At 49.3% G+C, this 20,473-nt stretch overlaps 2 protein-coding genes across 2 annotated transcripts in view; one reads left to right on the top strand and one right to left on the bottom strand.

The window, feature by feature from the left end:
- The window catches only part of LOC125940430 (A disintegrin and metalloproteinase with thrombospondin motifs 17-like), a 202,978-nt gene that overhangs the window by 30,046 nt on the left and 152,459 nt on the right, over positions 1-20,473 (top strand). The gene's annotated exons all lie outside the window — the stretch shown is intronic.
- The window catches only part of LOC119463553 (venom metalloproteinase antarease-like TtrivMP_A), a 93,300-nt gene continuing 80,637 nt past the window's right edge, over positions 7,811-20,473 (bottom strand). Inside the window, exons 8-11 of the mRNA XM_049656574.1 lie at positions 11,321-11,445; positions 11,073-11,122; positions 8,739-8,847; positions 7,811-7,990 (exon numbers count right to left, since the gene is read on the bottom strand). Of these exons, the coding sequence (XP_049512531.1) occupies positions 7,843-7,990; positions 8,739-8,847; positions 11,073-11,122; positions 11,321-11,445 (432 nt within the window). The 3' untranslated portion in view covers positions 7,811-7,842. The remainder of the gene's footprint in view (positions 7,991-8,738; positions 8,848-11,072; positions 11,123-11,320; positions 11,446-20,473) is intronic.

Genomic DNA, 20,473 nt, shown 5'->3' on the forward strand with positions numbered 1-20,473 from the left:
AGAAGGCCGTGGGGAGGGGGGAGGGGGAGGAGGGGAAGCGACGTTTAGCTGGGGCACCAAGTGCCTATTTATATCAGAGGCGTCCGGCAACCAGTCACCAACGCCGCACGCATTTTGTGCGAACGCGGGCAAAACGCCGACGGCGTCGACAACAGTTCTGCGTGCTGCCGGTGCTGCTGCCTGTCCAAGTTTATACAGCTGATGAAGTTACTATCATTTACTCCGTATAGCTCTCTACAAATTTGCTATCGCAATTGATGCTTCGCCTTTCAGGTGAAACTGCGACAAATTTTTATATAAATACGCATTTGGTGCCGCAGCTAAACGTCGCCTCCCATCCCTCCCTCCCGCACCCCACGGCCTTTCGCACGACGGAAGAAGTCGTGTCTGTCTGTATGTCTGTGTCTGAAAAAAACTTTATTGAATGTACAAGGAGGAAGCTTGAGGTGGCCCAGAGGGGGCCACCTCTCACACTCACTAGGTGGGCTCCTCATTACAGGAGCCCATTGGCGGCCGCCGCGGCTTGTGCTTGGTCGACCAGGACCTTCTCACTCGCCAGGTCGGAGCAGCCGAGCAGGATTGCCTCCCAGTCCTCCCGGGTGGGGTTTGGTTTTGGGGTGAGGTTCGGGGTTGATTGGCATGCCCACACCATGTGGAAGAAGTCCGAAGACTTCTCTGCACAGTGCGGGCATTTTCCTGTACAGGCAGGATCAAAGTGCTTTAAAACTGCCGGGCACAGCAGTGTTTTTGTGTAAAGGCGGAGGAGTGTACCTTCCTCTGCCTTTGTAAGGCCCTTACAGGGCTTAGGATAAATTGCGTGGCCGAATTGATATAGTTTCCGTGTCAGTTCCCATAGTAGCGGGCCAGTGCCTCCGCCCGCGCAAGGCGCCTGCCACTGTGGTCGTCACGTGTCATGTTGGCCGGAAGAGGCCGCACGTGCAGGGCGTATCTCCAGACTTCGGGGATGCGTACGCGCCCTTCCTTCAGTGTTGGGTGCTGGATGTGTAGTCGGGCTAATAGGCGGCGCCCCGACGGCGTCCTTGAAAGTCTTGTATATTGATTAGTCAAGTGTGCCTCCCAGAGCTCCGCGAAAGTGTTTACCGTCCCCAGGCCCTTGAGGCGGTGGTTGGACGTGGTTATCGGGAGATCAAGGGCACGCTTGTACATCTTCCTGAGAATCACCTCGAGGGCGTTACTCGTCATACTTGCGCAGGTGGAGGTAAGGAGTCGAGTAGAGGACTCGACTGGTCACGAATGCATGCGCCAGCCGCAAGGCGTCTTTGCACCATAACCCCCGCGTTTGTTGGAAACCGGGCGGACCATCCGGCCCACCTGGTCCCCCACCTTACGCAATTTGGCTGTTGTTGTATCAACTCGTTTGTGTTTGTGGATAAAGAGACCAGGCACTCGAATATCATCGTGTTCGGGTATCGGGCCGCTGGCCAGGAATAGCTCCATTTTGGTGGTGCACTTAGCGACGGGCGAATGTGCGCAAATTCGGATTTGAATGGGGAGCACTGAAGGCCGCAGCGGCGGGCGTAGGCGTCCACGATCTCCGCCGCTTGCTGCAGGTTGGCCTCAATGTCTCCAACCGATCCGTGTTTGGCCCAGATGGTTATGTCGTCGGCGTACAGCGCGTGCTGGACGCCTTCGACCTTCGCAAGCTGAGCCGGAAGCTCATCATGGCCAGATTAAAAAGTAACGGCGAGAGGACCGCGCCCTGTGGGGTACCTCTCGTTCCCAGTTGATAAGGGCCATGTTCTTCGTCTTGTATTCGGATGAAAGATTGTCGATCCGAGAGAAATTGCTTGACATACTGGAATGTGTTATGTCCACAGTTGGTCTGGGAGAGATGTTGCAGGATAATTTCTTGTGTGACATTGTCGAAAGCCCCCTTCAAGTCTAGGGCGAGTATAGCCTTATCGTTGAGGGGGTATTCGACAGGGTTGAGAATTTCTGGGTCGAGTTAAAGCAGAACATCCTGCGCGGACCGGTGCGGGCGGAAACCAAACATGGTGTATGCGAATGCATTTTGGTTGTCCAGAAACCCAGACAGCTTGTCCCGCACCATGGTCTCCATCAGCTTTCCCGCACAAGACGTGAGGGAGATGGGGCGGAGGTTGTCTGTGTTTATGGCTTTGCCGGCTTTTGGAATGAAAGTTACCGCTCTGGTAACTTCCATTCGGTTGGTCTTCCATTCGATTGGGAGGGGTGCCTCACCAAGCCAGATGGAGTTGGTGAAAGCGAGGAGGGTATCGTAGGTGGGGTCGGGAAGATTGGCAAGCAGTTTCACGGTTATCTTGTCCCGTCCCGGTGCCGTTCCTCGTTTCATTTTAGCTAGGGCCGCCTTCAGGTCAGGCAGCTGGAACGGCTGATCCAGCTCCGCGTTCTCTGAACCTGCATACGAGTACGCGGGCCCTCGGGGGTCCTGTTGATTGCAAAGGTACTGGTCGCGTAGTTTGTACGCTAATTTTGAGGTATCTCCATCGAAGCTATGAATAGCTCGTTGGAGATGTTTTTGTGTCTCGGTGCGTGTTTGAGTCGGGTCAATTAGGGCGCGGAAGAGGCGCCACGGGCTCCGGCTAGACATTTGTCTGGCCGCCGTGTTACAGCAGTCCACCCAGTTCGAGTCGGCGAGCTGGGCCGCGTACTCTGCCGCTCGCTGGGTGAGCTCGGCAATGCGAATTTTGAGCTTTCTATTATGTTTTTGGCGGCGCCATCTGCGGACGAGGCTGTGTCGCGCCTCCCAGAGGTGCAGAAGGTGGTTGTCTACCTCCGGCGTTGCCTCCGAGAGTTGAATTTGGGTTTCCGTCAAACGAAGGTGTGTAACCAATTCTTGTGCCCACGCGTGGTATCCTTGTTCGCGGATAGAGGCCAAATTGATGTATCTTTGCCGGAACTTATTCCAGTCGGGGAGGCCAGCTTGTGCGTGTGGTCTTGCCAATGGTTTAGTCATTACGGTGGTAGTGATAAGGCAATGGTCACTCCCGAGGGTTTCCTCGGTGTTGGCCCATTCTGCGTGTCTAATGTTTTGGTAAAGGTAGGATCCAGACACGTATCCCGGGTCACGCAGTTACCCACCCGCGTTGGATATGCAGGGTCGGTGTGGAGAGTCAGGCCCAGCATGGACGCAAGTTCCGCTAGCTTGGGTCCACGCTTCTCCTCACACACGTACCCCCAGAGGAGGTACGTACGCGTAGCCCCTGTACGGTACTCTCTGGGGGTACGGTACGCACGTACCCCCAGAGGGGGTACGTACGCTTTAGAGCACGGCTAAAGAGCGCTGCGAACGTTACAATTTTGAGTCTGGGGGAACAGTATATGCTGAGTATGTGGAGTGGTGCATCGTGTTTCTTGAGCGGAAGAAGTGTCACCATCACATACGAATATTCAGTTTCAAGTTCCAAGTCGACTAGATTAGCTGTATAATTTTTATGCACACAGATGTAGGAAGAGGGGTCCTGCTGGAAGGTGATGTAGCTTGTAAGGGTGGCGCCACTCCCTGGCTCCTGGAGGGCAACCACCGCCGGAAGCGAGTCGAGAGTTGAAAGGAAAAGTCGGAGATTCGCCCGCTTCGCGCGGGACCGGCAGCCCCGACAGTTCCACTGAACAATGTGAACAGGGGCAGCCGAATTGGTTTTTCGGGAGCGCCTGATCTTAGGGCTGCTCGCCATGATCAGTTAGGCTGAGGTTGGATTGTAGTGACGCTGCTCCGGAGCCAGCACTCACAAGGAGGGCGGAGTCCTCCATACCGGAGAGCGAACAGCTGTCGTCATCGTCTACCTCGGGGGTGCGTCTAGAAGTTTTGAGAGGGCGGCCGGATACGTCCTTGTAGGGACCGCCGGGCCTGCGCGAGGGGCGCGAGGAGTGCGCAATTTGTTGGGCAATCATCGCGGGGATTGTATCTTGCAATTTTGATAGGGCGGTAACCATCATTGAGATTTGGTTTTCCAAGGCGGCGAATCGGGCGTCTATGGCCCAGAAACGGGCCTCGAAACGGGCCTCGATTACGGCCTCCGCGCTTGTTGCCGCCTTCGGCTCCACGAGCTCACTTTCCATTACCTCAGTCGCGGGGATGGAGGGAGGAGAAAGAGGCTGGTTGATTTTGGATTCCAATTCGTTAATTTTTTAGCAGCATCTCGTTTTGGGCCCTGAGTGCTGCTATGTGATCTTGCTCAGCGCTCCGCGCGCTTGGGAGGGGAGTAAAGGGGGGGGGGGGAAGAAGCAGCCCCGCCCATATTGCTCACCTGGCGTCCGTTTTTGACGGCATTGACCCAGGCCCCGGTCTTGCCGTGCATCTCCGCCGCTCGTTTCTCCAGGCCGCCGTGTGGTGGCTGCTGGTCGCTGGGTTGCCCAAGATGGCGGCTTTTGTTCTTGAGCGTCATTTTCTTTTTCCCGCCCTTTTTGGCGGCCATCTTGGGTGTGTGAAATTTTCCCGCACAGTCGCGAGAGTTGGTGGCATGGGCACCACCGCACACAGAACGGGGAACACAGTTGTGAGGGGCCCGCACTCCCTCCTCTAGCGGAGCATGGAGTCCGCAGAGTCCACACGTGTTCGGCTGCAGGTTTGGACATGCACCCGCGCGGTGCCCGAAGGCCCCATACTGGCCCCAGGCCGGGATAGTTTTGTAATAGTCGTGCACAGAGACGACCATGTTGTCATAATGCACGTAACGGGGCTTCTCCTTACCCGCGAAGGTGATGCGTGCCTTGTTGGATGTTCCAAATTTTCGGATTTCCACGATGGTGCCGGCACGCCAGCAGGCTCGGTGTTGAAGAGTTTCCGTGGTGTCCGTGTTACGGACCACGATCACTCCGTGGCACGTGTTGCCACCGTCTTGTCTCAGGTAACCGTGAAGCGGGACCGATCCCTTCTCGGTATCACTGCAAAGTCCCCGATGAGCCGGTCGGCCGCCTCGATGTCCGAGGTATGCACGATGATGATGTTTTGGTCTCGCGATGGCAGAACGGAGGTATGGGCCCGCTCCTGCCCGAGGTACGCCGAGATGGCGGTGCCGTAGCCGGCTTCCGTGAACGCCTCGTGAGGAGAAACACGTTCTCTGGGCTTGATGACAATAACGTAGTCTTCGGGAGCGGGTTTGATCATTGGGCGCGAATTCCACTTCGTGAACGCCTTGCCCTTGCGTCCCGTGGCGCGCGTCGCGGGAGCGTTCATGTTTCCGACCGATGAGCCGGCGGCCGGGGTGGCGTTGGACGCTGTCATTTGGCTTTGTCCTGGGAGCGGCGTTCGGCCGCTTGAAGTTAAGCTTGACTCCGAATTTTCGGAAAAACCGTCGAATTTGCGTCACCGGTGGTGGGGACCGTGGTCCACGCCATCGCCTCAGGGTCGTACTCGCGCAATTGGGGCGCGGATGCCATATTTGGCCCTCGGAGGGCCGATTCCACACGGCCAGGCGTCGGCGTCGATAACGACGGCGCCGACGTGGTAGGTCGAAAAAAGTTGTCGCAGTTTCACCTTAAAGGCGAAGCATCAATTGCGATAGCAAATTTGTAGAGAGCTATACGGAGTAATGATATTAGCTTTATCAGCTGTATAAACTTGGACATGCAGCAGCACCGGCAACACGCAGAACTGTTGTCGACGCCGTCGGCGTTTTGCCCGCGTTCGCTCGAAATGCGTGCGGCGTTGGCGACTGTTGCCGGAGCCTCTGATATAAATAGGATGATGATGATAAGTGGTTGTTGAGGGAAAGGGAAAGGTTGACGCTATCTTCTGCAGGCACTTGGTGCCGCAGCTAAACGTCGCCTCCCTTCCCCCCCCCCCCCTCCCCCACGGCTTTTCGCGCGTCGGAAGAAGGCGCGTTTGCTCTACATATATGGTGATTGTAAAGGAGGAAAGAGACGCCAACTTCTGCAGCCCTTAAGGGACCACGGCGCAGAACGCGCGTTTGTTCTCCGCCGTGCGTTCACTCCCCGTGAAAGCGCGCGCCCCTCGCGTCCTTTCACTCGCACATACAGCGTTCGGCGCGCGGCGACGATTTCATCTCCATTGACGTCATACGGAACCTCACGGCGACGGCGACGCCGACGGCAGAAATCTGCTTCTGAGTGTCCATATAATTGCTATCGCAATAAAACGGCCCTAAATTTGGAGAAAATGGGCCCACCTGGAAGAATTTGGCATCCAGCTGTTCGGCTTCATGTTCCGGATTGCTCGATGCCAGTTTTGCCCGGGTAGGGTGATTTGGGCCGCGGCCCCAGCCGAAAATCGGCGGAGCCGACACAACACACGTTTGCTGGCGTCGCGCGCTCGAAGCGCTTCTTCAAGTCGCGTTTGCTCTCTATATATGGTGATTGTAAAGGAGGAAAGAGACGCTTAATTCTGCAGCCCTTCAGAGAGCACGACGCAGAACGCGCGTTTGCTCTCCGACGTGCGTTCGCTCCCCGTGAAAGCGCGCGTCCCTCGCGCCCTTTCACTCGCACATACAGCGTCCGGAGGGCGGCGATGATTTCATCGCCGTTGACGTCATACGGTACCTCACGGCAACGGCGACGACGACGCTGACGGCAGAAATCCTCTTTAAGTTTCCATATAATTCCTATCGCAAAAAAATAAAATTAGGGAGGGCTTCACACTAAGTGGCGGGAGTACTGGGCAAACAGCGAAGCTGGAGGCCCTTTCCTAGCTTTAACTTTGCTTTCCTTTGCTTAACATCGTTTGACTTGGTTGGTTCTAAGCCAAAATCAGCCGACCCCGAGTATCGTCCCGATACTAGTCCCGATACTCGGGGTCGGCGCGCAGTCTTCTAAAGGCCACATTATAGTCCGACGTAGCGTTGACGTGCGAGCGCGCTTGCCATGGCGACGCCACGCCAGCGAAAGCGCAGCAGGCCGACGTATCCGGCGTTCGTCGGCTTGCCCCGGCTGCAACCGGCGTCGAGATGCGACATGCTGCATTTCGCGCCGGCCTCGTCACCCAGAATGAACCCCATCCGCGTCTCGTCGAGCAAGATGGGCTGGTGGATACCGATGGCGGCACATGCAGTGAGTTCGCAGTTTCATATTGTTACGCGAAGGACGAGTCAGTAAGACGTGCCACAGGTTATATTTACAACAGCGTTTACAGGTTATATTTACAACAGCGGTTGCAGCGCCGACCGGTTAGATTCATAGCGCCAGCCCAGCTCGTTTTTCCTCTTCTTTTCTCGAGTGATGGCGCCCGCGCGCCTCGTTCAAACAATCAAATACCACACGCGTGTAGCAATATCATCCTGAAACTCCAAGTTTCGTATAAAATGCGCATGTGTCTAGGCGACGCGGCGCACACGTTGGACTATAGAGGGGTCAGTTTTCGTGCCTTCCATAATCACGGCTATCCACCAGCTCATCTTTCTCGACGAGACGTAGATGTCGTCCATTCTGGGTGACGAGGCCGGCACGAAATGGAGTATGTCGCATCTCGACGCCGGCTGCAGCCGGGGCACGCCGACGAAAGCCTGATCCATCGGCCACGCTTCGCGCTGTGGCGAGGGTAACCTGGGAAAGGGTGGTAACCTCGCCGAGTGATGACGTCACGTGTGTCGCCTAGAAACGCCTCGCACCAGCTGTGCGAGGCATTGCTAGGCGACGCACGTGAGGTCATCGCTGGGCGAGGATTTCCACGACAAACGCCCGGTTACGGTTTCCACGGCAAATGGCCAGGTTAAACAGCTTCGCTGTTAATATAATATTTTGCGCATGCGCAATAAAATTGCAAGTCACTTTCGCAGAGTTGCGCGAAAGACTGGTACTGTCCTTAAAATAGGTCAGTATGAAAGATGCCACCATATCACCTAGTTCATTAATTACTAAAATGGTTCAAACGAAATATTGTGCTACAGCTTACTTGAACGCGGTTCGTATCTTGTCCTCACTGCATTTAGAAAGCCGATACTTCTTCACGCCGCCGTCCACGTAGCTCATCAGGTATCCGTGGCCCCAGGCGCACTCTGGATCTTTAGACCAGCCATCGTCATGTGGTGACCCGAGTCTGCGGGATGAATCGACAAATGTCTTTATTACTGATAATCATTCATATAATCAGAACATATGCTACGCGTTAACTTTAAACGAACGGACGAGGTGCTAAACACGGACTACATATACCAATAATCAGCCAAACGAGCATTAATCAGAAAAGGGGTAGCTGGAGGTGGTAAGGGTGTCAAAAATATACAGTGCAATTGAATACACTCCATACTTTTCGCCAAAATGAAACAAAACGTTTTCAATTTACGTAGTCTTACACATGCGCGACCTCAGGAGCAATCGTGTGGGTTGCGGAGTAAGTCCTAGCCATGTCTTCGCCTTCGCCTATAAAATACTTTGTGCAACAGCGCCGACCCTTGCGAGTCTTAGAGAACCGAAGTAGTAATAAAATCGTGCCAAAACTACCCTTTTTTAACTTCAGCGTAACAGTATTCAAGCTGAAGACTGCCATGGCGGCTGTGCACACACCACTATAAGCGTTAAGCTGATTTGCACCTGTTTTACACATTGATGTTAAATGGCTAGACAAGGTACTAAAGTGTTGCTTTAAATTTACTTAGCCAATAGAATAACCAGTTCAAATGGCAATACTGAAACTATTGTCTATGGTATTCTTGTTAATTTATTACTAGGTTAAAAGCACTCGGTGGGGTGGTGGTATGAGCATCGAAAATATACGGCGCAAATGAATACACTATATATCTTCAGAACAATAAAAAAATGTATGCTTTCAAATTATGTTCACTTACACGTGCCCCAGTTCGTGAGCCATAACCATAGTTCCATCGTAAGACATAGCAGTGTCTTCGCTTTCACCCACATCATAGCTTGAGCAGACAGCGCCAATAAATGCGAGGCCTGCGTAAACAGTAACCATTAAAACCACGTCCAAAATTACTCTTCCTGCTTCTACCGTTTCGGCTTAACAGCTTTAAAGCTTAAGGTTAAAGAAACTGGCCACAAAATGTTTATTGTTCAGAAATCGCTTAAAGGTAGTAGATTTATAAGCGTCCTCGGGTGTCGAACTATAGACGAACCGACACCGCATGCGTGCAAATGGTGACAAACCTGAAGCAATGGAACTCTCAGAATGACTAATACGTAATTTGAAAAGTCAAAGCCCTTCCGTCATGTAGGCAGATCCCACACCCTGTGGGAATCGATGTTATGCGATGCAGTGTGCGGGGAGCCTAACAAGTTAACGAAACGACCATGAGAGCATCAACATGAAGGCGGCTCTTTCATGACCTAGATGACGCGCATGTCATGACATTCATGTCGTGAGTCATCAGAGGTCCCTTTAGCTACAGCTAAGAGACCTTGAGGCGAAAGCCTTAGTCATGCTCATGACTAACTTCGACCATCAACCTTTAGCTTTTTCCTTCACTTAGTACCACATTGGAACCTATTGCATTGATTTTTGAGTATTAATCTTTTTTCGCTGAGTCCTCGTAATTTTTGCTGAGTCATGCTCATGACTGAGACTTCATCAACCTTTAGTGTTTCCTTCACTTGGTACCCAATTCAGAACCCATTTCAGTGACTTTTGAGTATTAATCGTCTTTCACTGAGTCATTGTCATTTTCGCTCAGTCATGGTCATGACTATGACTTCTACCATCATCCTTTAGTGTTCTACTTCTTGTTCACTTAGTGCCCACGTCCGAACCCAGTTCAGTGGCTTTTCAGTGTTAATCTTTTTTTTCGCGGAGTCATTGTCATTTTTGTTGAGTCATGCTCATCAGCATGACTTCGACCGGCATCCTGTAGTGTTTCCTTCACTTAGTACCCACGCCTGAACCCATTTCAGTGGTTTTTGAGTGTTAATCTTTTTCGATGGGTCATTGTACTGACCTACATGACACGCATGTCGTGACATTTATGTCATGCTCTATCACTTATGTTCGTCATACACCCCTGTCATACTATATTGTGCATTCTGTACAATTTCTGATATAGTACATGGCATATTTCAGCGATTCGGTATTCATCCTGCTTGACGTCAGCAAGGAAACGCCTCGTTAAAAGGCACAATAGTACGAGACAATGGGGATGTTTGCGGCCAATGCTAGCTCGCCTTGCGCGAACAAGGCTTTGCAGCACTAGGCTAATTTCTTGCTTAATGAACGGCTAGGTGGGCCTACAATCAACACTGCCATGCAATCATTTACTTTAGATTTCGCACAAGGTACAGTTGATAATTCTAATTTTGTTAAGTGCTAAACATTTTCGTAAACCTACGCGAACGATCCGCAAGCAGAAATGAAGTGCAGCATCTATGATCGCTCGGAGCCGCTTTTGCAGAAGCGTGCGGCGTCCCTAGAATCATGCATGAGGGCCATTATTTGAGTTCAGTGCTGTCGTCATCGCATGGCTTCAGATGAATGCACGCTGCTGTGCCTAATCACGTGTACCCCACGGAAGCCGACTTCTTTTCACTCTGCGAATATGGTGGCAAAAGCAGACATAATTTTATAGCACCCATTGCTATCAGATTGTAAATGTAGGAGCGACTGGCCCCCTAAGCAATCGAAGCGTCGTTGGTGACTTAACCATTTAAGCACAGAACTTATACAAGAATTCTTCACAAAGACTGCGGCTAACATCATGTATAGGGATACATACGCGCATATACGTTGGGACGACTGCGACTGAGAGGAAGGCTCTTGCTCGTTAGTAGTGTTTTTTTTTTCGTCATTACCTGAACATTCCCCTCCCTCTTTTGCTTTCCTGCCTTCATATTAGGTCCGAATAGTGGGCTGATTTTTTCCCCGCTAAACATAGGGCCTATAGGGGTATTGTGAGCAATGTGATAAACGATTAGTATTTGGGCCACTGACTCATTCCCGAAAAGTTGCACCGGCAGTGTAGAGTCAGTACTTCACTGAAATCGCGACAACGTTAATTCACTGCCTTGCGGCGTTCTGGCAAAAAATACCAAGCTTTGTAGGAGCCTTCACTCTTGTCGTGAAACTAAATATAAGGTAGATATATGAAGGTCAACCACATCGTCACACCGTGATCATCGAAGCGTGTATGAAGTGCACTGATGCACTGAGTCGCCTCGACACATACTCCACTCACCTCTTAGGCTTTGGTCCATGTTTCCATCTTTCAGCGTTACAAGATCTTGGCTGTAATTAAATAGTAATTACCATTAGGTATTTCTAAGAAGGCGATGCTCTAAACAGTTATCTGCGTAAATACAATTTTTTATTTTTGCATACGTTTAACGCCACTATAAATGACCTGAGTATAACTCATGCACAATAACTCGCCTGATCACCTTTTTTATAGAGGTAACCTAAATTAACTAAAGGACGTTCGCTTACCCGGTTAAAAGGTGCACCACGTCAGGATTTCCCGGTATTTTGCCTTGTTTCTTATATGCCGTCAACCCATCTAATGTCTTTGGACCATAAAGGAAGCCTTTCATATGATTGGCGAAAGGGTCGTTCTGTGCGAAAATACAGTGAAAAGTTCGTGAAACGCAGATGCATACAATTAGAGTAATTTCTATTCTTTGATAGCATTTGGAATGGCTTGTTTTTTATACAGTAATTGATTCCGTTAAAAGAACGCTGTAGTGCAATGTTACGAGACAAATCAAAGTGACATCTAAGACACTAGAACTACCTATGAGGACGAAGAATCATTTCTATTGTTTCCAACGCAAGTGCTTATTCTTATTCTAAAGAACGGAAACCCGTGACAAGCACAGAAGGCAGCAAGTCATAACCGACAGGTTGGTCCGAGTGTAAAATCAGGACAATGCCAAGAACCATTTCGCCCTTGACTGTTTTATCATCACCGCCATGTTCATGATAGCGAGCCTCTTACACCTGCTTGAGGTTAAACCGTGACTCGGAGATCACAAACTCCACGTTTTGCGTAGAGCAAACAAACAAAAACATAACCATCATCACACTAGGACAAAGTGCAGAGACGCCAGGATACAGGAACACTTGCGGCACGACCTAAACGCAAAAACCTGTCAGTCAGTATCTCTGTCTGTCTGTCACTCGCTTCAACCGCCCGGCCAAAACCAACCAACCTTCTAGCACTGGTGGCACGGGGTCATACACGTCAACATTATACAGCGCAAAGGAAACATCAGGCCTATTTTAGGCAAAATATATCTACATAACCATGATCCGCAGCGTTCATTTAATTAAGAATAGACATAGGACTGGTTTTTACGTTAGCAAATGAAAAATCAACTCGTTAGAAATGGTGTCGAAGAGACGTTACGCGTTCAAAACAAGCCGACTGAAGTCGCGGATCTGTAGCTGGCTTTAAGCCAACAGTAATAAAAGGTCCCAACAGATGGCGCGAGAGCAGGGCGAACGCGGCAAATTTGAATTTATTTAAGCGAAACCTTCATTGCACCCATCACGGGAGGAGTGAGAGGGGAGGGGAAGAGCGTGAGGGGTTGGAGGGTGGAGAAGAGACGGTGTTATGTATAAGGGGCAGCAGAAGGCTATTGTCTTTCGACGTTATTTGCAGCGAAGCAAGCAGATATGCGGCCAATTTTATTTCCTGTTTTCTATTGCGCTTCAGTTGCACCAATATCCAACACGTTAACCGCGAATACGTCATTTGTTCTATGTGGTCCATGGCCTGTAGAAGTTAATAATTTTCTTGTTATCTTTGTTAGAAATACAACTACGACGTTCGGGAAGTACCCGGCGGAGAAATGCGTATTTTCGCTTCGGCGGCGGGAAATTCCTCAAAGCAGCAGTGCAGATGCCTGAGGAGGATTCTGAGACTTATCGAGAGCAGCGCTAGTTATGCTGTCGTAGGTCTCTAGAAGAGCATTCGTGTTTACTTCTATCGTTTTTCAACTCTTTTTCATCATGCCTGTAAAAATGTAAAATAAACGGGAGAAAATCTTCCCTCCTCGAGCGTCCACATCCCTTCAACACGCTTCAACATATCTGGCCGGGAGAGCATTGGAGGTTCCGGACACCGACCTGGTAGAGAGACATACTAGTAGTCCAAAAGGAAACATTCTGACATCCTGAAATCCAATAGGGGCGAAATCGAAAAATGCCCGCCTGCCGTTCAAGGGTGCACGCTAACGAAACCCAGGCGGATCCGGAGTCCCCCACTACGGTGTGCCCCATACTCATATTGTGGTTTCGGCACGTAAACCGGCAGAATTTATATTTTTTTAATGCGAAGCATTTCTTGGCAAACATTTGTCACTTTGACAGTATCTGTCTATCTCGACGTCTACGTCTTGGTGCTCTCATGAACGTATCGTCAACTTGGTATTTACCAAAATTGCCGTATATGACAAGAGCGTATGACGAACATAAATGATAGATCATGACATGTGTCTCATGTAGGGCATGAAACAGCTGCCTACATCTTGGTGCTCTCATCGTCGTTTCGTTAACTTGGTAGGTACCAAAATTGGCATAGTATGACAACAGTGTATGACGAACATAAATGATAGGTCATGACATTCATGACATGCGTGTCATGTAGGTCATAAAACAGCCGCCTAAAATTACAATGACCCAGCAAACAAACATTAACAATCAAAAACCACAGAAATGGGTTCGGGCATGGGTACGAAGTGAGGGTAGCCGGGTGGCGCGGGGTGTCCCCTGCGTCTTCTCTGGACCTCAATAAAGTTATTTCACTCACTCACTCACACTAAAGGATGGTTGTAGAAGTTATAGTGATGCGCATGACTCAGCAAAAAAAGATTAACAGTCAAAAACTACTCAAATGGGTTCTGGCGTGGGTATTAAGTGAAGGAAACACTAAAGGATGGTGGTAGAAGTCATAGTCATGCGCATGACAGCTAAAATGACCATGACTCAACGAAAAAAGCTTAACACACAACCACTCAAATGGGTTTGGACGTGGGTACTAAGTGAAGGAAACACTAAAGGACATAGAACTCATAGTCATGAGCATGACACAGCAAAAATGAGAATGACTCAGCAAAAAATATTAACACTCAAGAACCACTGAAATGGATTTGGACGTGGGTACTATGTGAAGGAAAAGGCTAAATGTCAGTGGTTGAAGTTAAATTTATTCATGAGCATCGCCAAGGCTTTCGCCTTAAAGTCTCCTAGGTATTGCTGAAGGGATTCCTGAGGACTCATGACGTGAATGTCACGACCTGCGTGTCATGTAGGTTATCAAAAAAAATCACAGCATATCCACGAAGTGAATGATGATGAGTGGGCGAAGCGCCGGGGGATCATTCGGGTAAACCACAGCTACGGACGAGAGATAAAGAGAGCGCGCCTGGAACGAGAGAGAAAATTACACCATGTTCCCGTAGGGGAACCCTGAGTAGTATGCGAAGCAGCCATGGGGTCGACTCAAGGTAGTTTTATCAGCTGTATAAACTTGGACATGCACCAGCACCAGCAACGCGCAGCACTGTTGTCGACGCCGTCGGCGTTTTGCCCGCGTTCGCACCGAACGCGCGCAAAGTGGAACCGGAACCGGAAGTGGAACCGGAACGCCATCTAGTGAACACTTCATAAAACTACAGGTGGCTACGGACACACAACGCCATCTATTGAGCAATTCATAAACTAGAGGTGGCTACATATACTACTACTACTACTACTACTACTACTACTACTACTACTACTACTACTACTACAGAGGAGGGAACGACCCACACCCTAAGGAGCTTCGCCCCTAAAAGCCGCCTACATCTTTGTGCTCTCATGGACATTTCATTAACTTGGTAGGCTCGCCGCACACTGCTTCGCATGACATCGATTCCCACAGGGCGTGGGATCTGCCGGCTTTTTTAACTACACCCGTGTGATACCGAGATGGTATAGTTATGTATCAGGCGCAGCTGAGAATATACGGCGTCATTGGCTCGAAATTGGCCGTCATCTACCATTAATAAAAAATATCTTGCCAGACGATTGGTATTGCACTGCTAGAAATATGGCGTCCTAACTGCCAAGGAAGTTCTTGTGTAGGAAAGGTAGTACAAAGACTAATATTGCTTTGTGATAAGACGCAAACGAGCTGTGGGGCACGAGGTATATAATGGCGAATGCACAGCACCGTGTCGTGTTCTTCTTTGTGTCCTTGTCTACCCAGCGCTGTTATTTGCCTAAACATGAATTCCCACCAACTCGCCCAAGTTTGCCTTGCACGGTCTTAAGACGCAAGATTCCCAGCAATCTGTGCCAGGCCCTTTTTAGAAAAATAGCAGCACCTGTTCCGTGACAAAATTAACCGATTGCGGTACATTCAATACGCCGCACATAATGCAGCCTTACATCTGTTTGAGACCTCCGATATTCTGCGTATCAAAGACGTAAGCAAACTTCCCGCTGTTGCTCTTAGGCGCGTGGGCGCTTTCACATTGTCTCAGGCATCCTCCTTTATTCAGTTGCTGATTCATCTCAGACGTGAGGATCCCGACATTCATCGTATGCGTGTATTTTTTGTCACTTGAAGACGTTCAGCGAGAAGGCACCACTGCACTATGGGACACTGCAACTAATGTTCATCGACGGTAAGTTCCCGCTGGGCTGCGCCGAAGCTTTGCCACAGGCTCAACCAGCGAGCTGCAGTAAAAACTTCAAAGCCCCTTTTATAAAAAAAGATGGTTGAACGCGAAGCTTTCGCCCATGCAAATGAATCAATGTCCAAAGCCAACGACCACGCAATGAACCCAAGAAATGCTGAGCGACCCGATGTGATGCACATGTGATTTGATTGCTTGTTCATACTCCATCTCACAAGCTGTTGTCAGCACTGCCGAAGGTACAAGGCGTACACAGGCAATGTCCTTGCGCAGCGGTATACCGTTCTGGGAGTAACTGGCTGATTAATGGCTACACTAGAGAGTTTCATTTTTGCTCGCTACATGACACGGTACAGCCATACGTCACAAGTTATGGCCTTTGCGCATGCACGTCGTATACGAAGAATTACTGTGGCAGTTACCGCCGGTAACCGTAATAGCCACCCTAACTGTGATCACTTATAGAAACATGGCAGCACCCACACAGAGCCGACCACCCGCTTCGATACGAATTCGCACTTTTTACTGGCTCTCCGACCTGTCATCAAGAAACAAGGGGCAAAATTTGTCATTGCTGGGTCTTATCTCAAGCTGAGGTCAAACATTAGGTATGTTTTGTCGTAATTATTAAGATCGGCTGTTTATTTTCACGCTGCTAGAGCTACAGACACGGCACGGAGCCGTAAAACTGGTTTGATTTCTAGTTAGCAGATGGCGCCACAGCATTAGCATTGGTGATGCGTTGACGATGCGGAACACTATAAAAGGCTAATTGTTCACTGCATCCTTCATTTACTACCCCGCTCTAGCATGCTACTGGGTGACGGTAGCGAGCAAACGCCAAGTATACACGCCGAGCAGACGTTGTGCCGCAGGTGAACATTTATGAGGGCGTTTCCTTATTACTTGCTGAGGAGGCTACAGGGTAACTGCACGGAAAGCATACATATGAAGCGAAGCCCTGCTGTCGCATGCATGAAAACGCAGCTTATGGTTACGGCGTAAAAACATTTTTTTTGCATCAGTCCACCAACCATGGAGCATGCAATAGTATGGCAATCAGACGCTGAGCAGACGACGCGGCACGGATGAGCACATCTCGAGGGGCATTCGGTCTTCCTATTGGCTAAGAATTCGTGTAGCTTTCAAACTGTTGACAACAGCTTGTGAGATGGAGTATAGGATTGTATTTTTAAAGCGAAAGCTTTACTAACCTAGTCGAGCCGAATTTCGCCGTCACCAGCAATTTGACCTTCATTTGACCGCAGCTGCGCCGTAGCCTTGGCAACGCATCACGTGACTCGCCACGCCGAGCTCCGCCGGCGTCTGACCCAACGTTTATAGATACTATAAACGTTGGTGTGACCAGCGTCTTACCACCCCGCAAGCGGCGTCTGACCACCCCGCGGATATCGCCCGGCGATCTGCTTCACTGGAGAGGGTCTGGAATGCCAAGTGCGCGAAGCTAGCGTTGGAGACTAAGGAAGAGCCAGCCGTTCGGCTCGTAAACAGCTTGGACTTGTCGGCTTATAATTTATACCTGGCTTAACGATGAGTGTATACCTAATTATAATAATTACAGCTAAATCAAAGATTGAGCAAGTGAAACCAAGACTTAACCAGGCTAAACCAAGCTTTCGCTTTGCGTATTCAGGGTTAGCTGAGCTAAGCCGCAGCCATTTTTTAACGTTGAAGTTGTATGAAGACACATTTCGGCAAGTTGCATAGCCTTTATTTTAAATCACGTAGCCGCTGATTACACGCACACACTCACACTTACACGGACAGCGTGTCGTTGCCGATACACGGGATCGGCCTTACGGGCACGATCGCGCTCGCGCTTACGTTCGCGTACGGCAGCCTCTTCTCCCGTGCGCTGCACCCGCGGCCTACCCATGGTGACGGCCGGGAGTGCATTGTGTGACGTGCGTAATGCAATGTAGTTATATACAGTTCGTCTGGGTAGCGTGGCGTTGCAGTTCCGATTGTTCTTATTGGTACAACTGCAAATGTACACTGTAGTGTTCTACGATTGAGTGTGCAGATGCGCAGATTGTTCTATTGTGTGCACAGATGCGCAGGTAGTTCCATTGTGTAAGTTGGCTTTCCTGCAGTGCGTTTACGGCGCTCACGGACAAATCAGTTAGATATAGAAAGTTTAGCTTCAAAAGTACCATGCACCAAACGCCTCGACAAATCTCGATTCTCCGTGATCTCGTCGCAGGATGTCACGTGTTGGGCCACCACTGAGCAAAGGAACTGGCTTCATGGAGCGTTCGCTTGCCAAGGCTGTCTGGTGGCGTAATGCTCTCCCCTAACTTTTTAACGCGATAGCGTTAAGGGCTCCGTGTCGCAGAAAATCCGGCGTCGGCGTCGGCGTAAGCAACGACGTAAGCAACGGCGTCCGGCGGAAATAATCATTCCGTACCACATCATCCCGAACCACCCCGACTGGGCAGGCCCTTCGCGTGCCGCAAGGAATTAATGAACAAAAAAATGAATTTCTCAACGTAAACTCCGTCGAAAAAATTATAAAGTACGACTTAACCACAACCTACACATATGATGGCGTCGGATTGTCATTTGAATATACGAGAAAAAATCCTGATAAGCAGCCAGGGATCTTTAAATGCTATCGCGTTCCACTCTTAACGATGAAGCTTAAGTGTCCTCAATTCTGATGGCGTTTCGCTGTACTTTGGTTCTAGGCAACATTGAGGAGAATGTTGAAAACCGAGCCTTTCTAAATTTTCATCGGGCCCCATGTCGCAGAAAATACGCTGTCGGTGTCGACATCAACGGCGTGCAATGCCGCTATCGCGTTCCACTCTTAAAGGCGAAGCTTAAGCGTACTCCAAGTTTTTTCTTCCTCCATGGATATGGCTGCAAACGACTTCTAACGAGCCTCAAGACCTCCTTGTGACGAGTGATGCTCAAGTCGATAGTAGGCTCATTTGATAAATGTCATAAGCCAGCAATAAAACCACCCACTGCTAGTCGAGCCAAATGAATCCAAGCTATGGCAACTAAATGCTATCCTAATAAACCTCCAAAGCTGCTTCGTCATTGCACAACGTTTCAGTGAATATATATATCTGTGCATAGAATAGCGAATATCTAAATCAACACAATTGACAATGACAAAAATAGCAGCATACTCTTTTTAATCTAATATCTCCGAGTTAAACATTTAGAAGATGCAAGATGGGATTTCGGGCTCATTATCTTCAGGAGATGCTGATTGTAGGAGAGGCTTAAATTGGCACGGACGAATAGATGCAGCGGAAACCCGATGTTATACCATCCTCAAATGCCAACATATTTTATTTGCCGTAACGTTAGGACAAAATTATATGTCGGCAATTTGCTTGCCCTTGTTACAGCAAAGCTGTTTATCTGTAGCCCCCGTATGCATCCCCCGCGTGTGTCCTCTTCCCGGAGGGGGGGGGGGGGGGAGGTAGTACCCTGGGCTGCTCACGACCGGATCACGGTGCATGGACAGGAATGGAGACGTGTGCGGGAGAGGGGGAAAGAGTGTGGCGATGGCGCTTGTGCACGTTACCTGCGCTTCTGTGGTTATAACGTCCCGTGTGTCGGAGTAGCTGTAGCAGCGCTTGCTACAGATGCATGGGAGGTGCGATGACCACGGTGGCGCTTGTCGCGGCATAACGTGATGCCGTATGAAAAAAAAAATGTATGATTTCATAATGTATGCAGTCCATGTATGCAGGCCATGTTTGCAGCCGATGTATGCAGCCTAAACAGCTTCGCTGGTAATCCGTCCCCATATGAATGTTGCGGCCCCACGAATTCGTTGTAATCAGGGTGTCGAACCAAGAATATAATGGGTGCACGTTCAGGGTTCTGCATATATTCGGTATGGTTCAAGTAAAGTTCCGGAGCGAAAATGTAATGGTTCGAATCGGTTGCAACCAGCTCACACGGAGTCACAATGGTTCGGAATTAAGGCGCATTAAAAGTTTTAGAAAACGTTTGAACGCCGCAATCGCAAATTTATTTAACCGAAGGGTACTTTATTTGTACCCTTACGTAATGTGGGTTCGAGATCTGTCTCAAAAGTTTACCCATTGAGTCAGTCATAAAAATGGGAGACTCAAATTCAAACAGGGGAAAAATTATGCACAAAATCCACTAGAGTTATCGAAGTATGCGTAAGCATACCCTCAAATTTTATTTGGCCCACTCACAAATTTTAAGTTGGCCCAACCTCAAATTTAATTTGCCTACCCCATAATTTCCAGTTGACTCACCCCCAAACTTCAGTGGGCCACCTATAAATTTCAAGTTGACCCACTCCCAAATTTGCAGTTGTTCCACCGCAAAATGTCGAGTTGACCAACCCCCAAATTTCAAGGTGGCCCTCCAACTTACCTTGGTTCTGTTCACCAACGTGGCATTTCCATATTTTAAATGCGAAGCATTTCTTGGCGAACATTTGCTACTTTGACAGTATCTTTCTATTTATCTAGCCGCCTACGTCTTTGTGCTCTCATGGTCGTTCCGTTAACTTGGTATGTACCAAAATTGGCATACTATGACAAGAGTATATGATGAACATAAATAATATGTCATGACATGAATGTCATGACATGCGTATCATGTAGGTTATGAAATAGCCGCCTAAGTCCTGGTTCTCTCATGGTCGTTTCGTCAACTTCGTAGGTACCAAAATTGACATAGTATGACAGGAGTGTACGAACATAAGTGATTGGTCATGACATGCGTGCCATATAGGTCATGACAATGACCCAGCAAAAAAGATTAACACTCAAAAACCACTGAAATGGTTTCGAACGTGGGTAAGAAGTGAAGGAAACACTAAAGGATGCAGGTAGAAGTCATAGTTATGAGCATGACTCAGCAAAAATGACAATGACTCAGCGAAAAAAAATTAACACTCAAAAACCCCTGGAATGAGTACGGACGTGGGCACTAA

Source organism: Dermacentor silvarum, chromosome 9 (assembly GCF_013339745.2).
Source record: "Dermacentor silvarum isolate Dsil-2018 chromosome 9, BIME_Dsil_1.4, whole genome shotgun sequence".
Classification (NCBI taxonomy): domain Eukaryota; kingdom Metazoa; phylum Arthropoda; class Arachnida; order Ixodida; family Ixodidae; genus Dermacentor; species Dermacentor silvarum.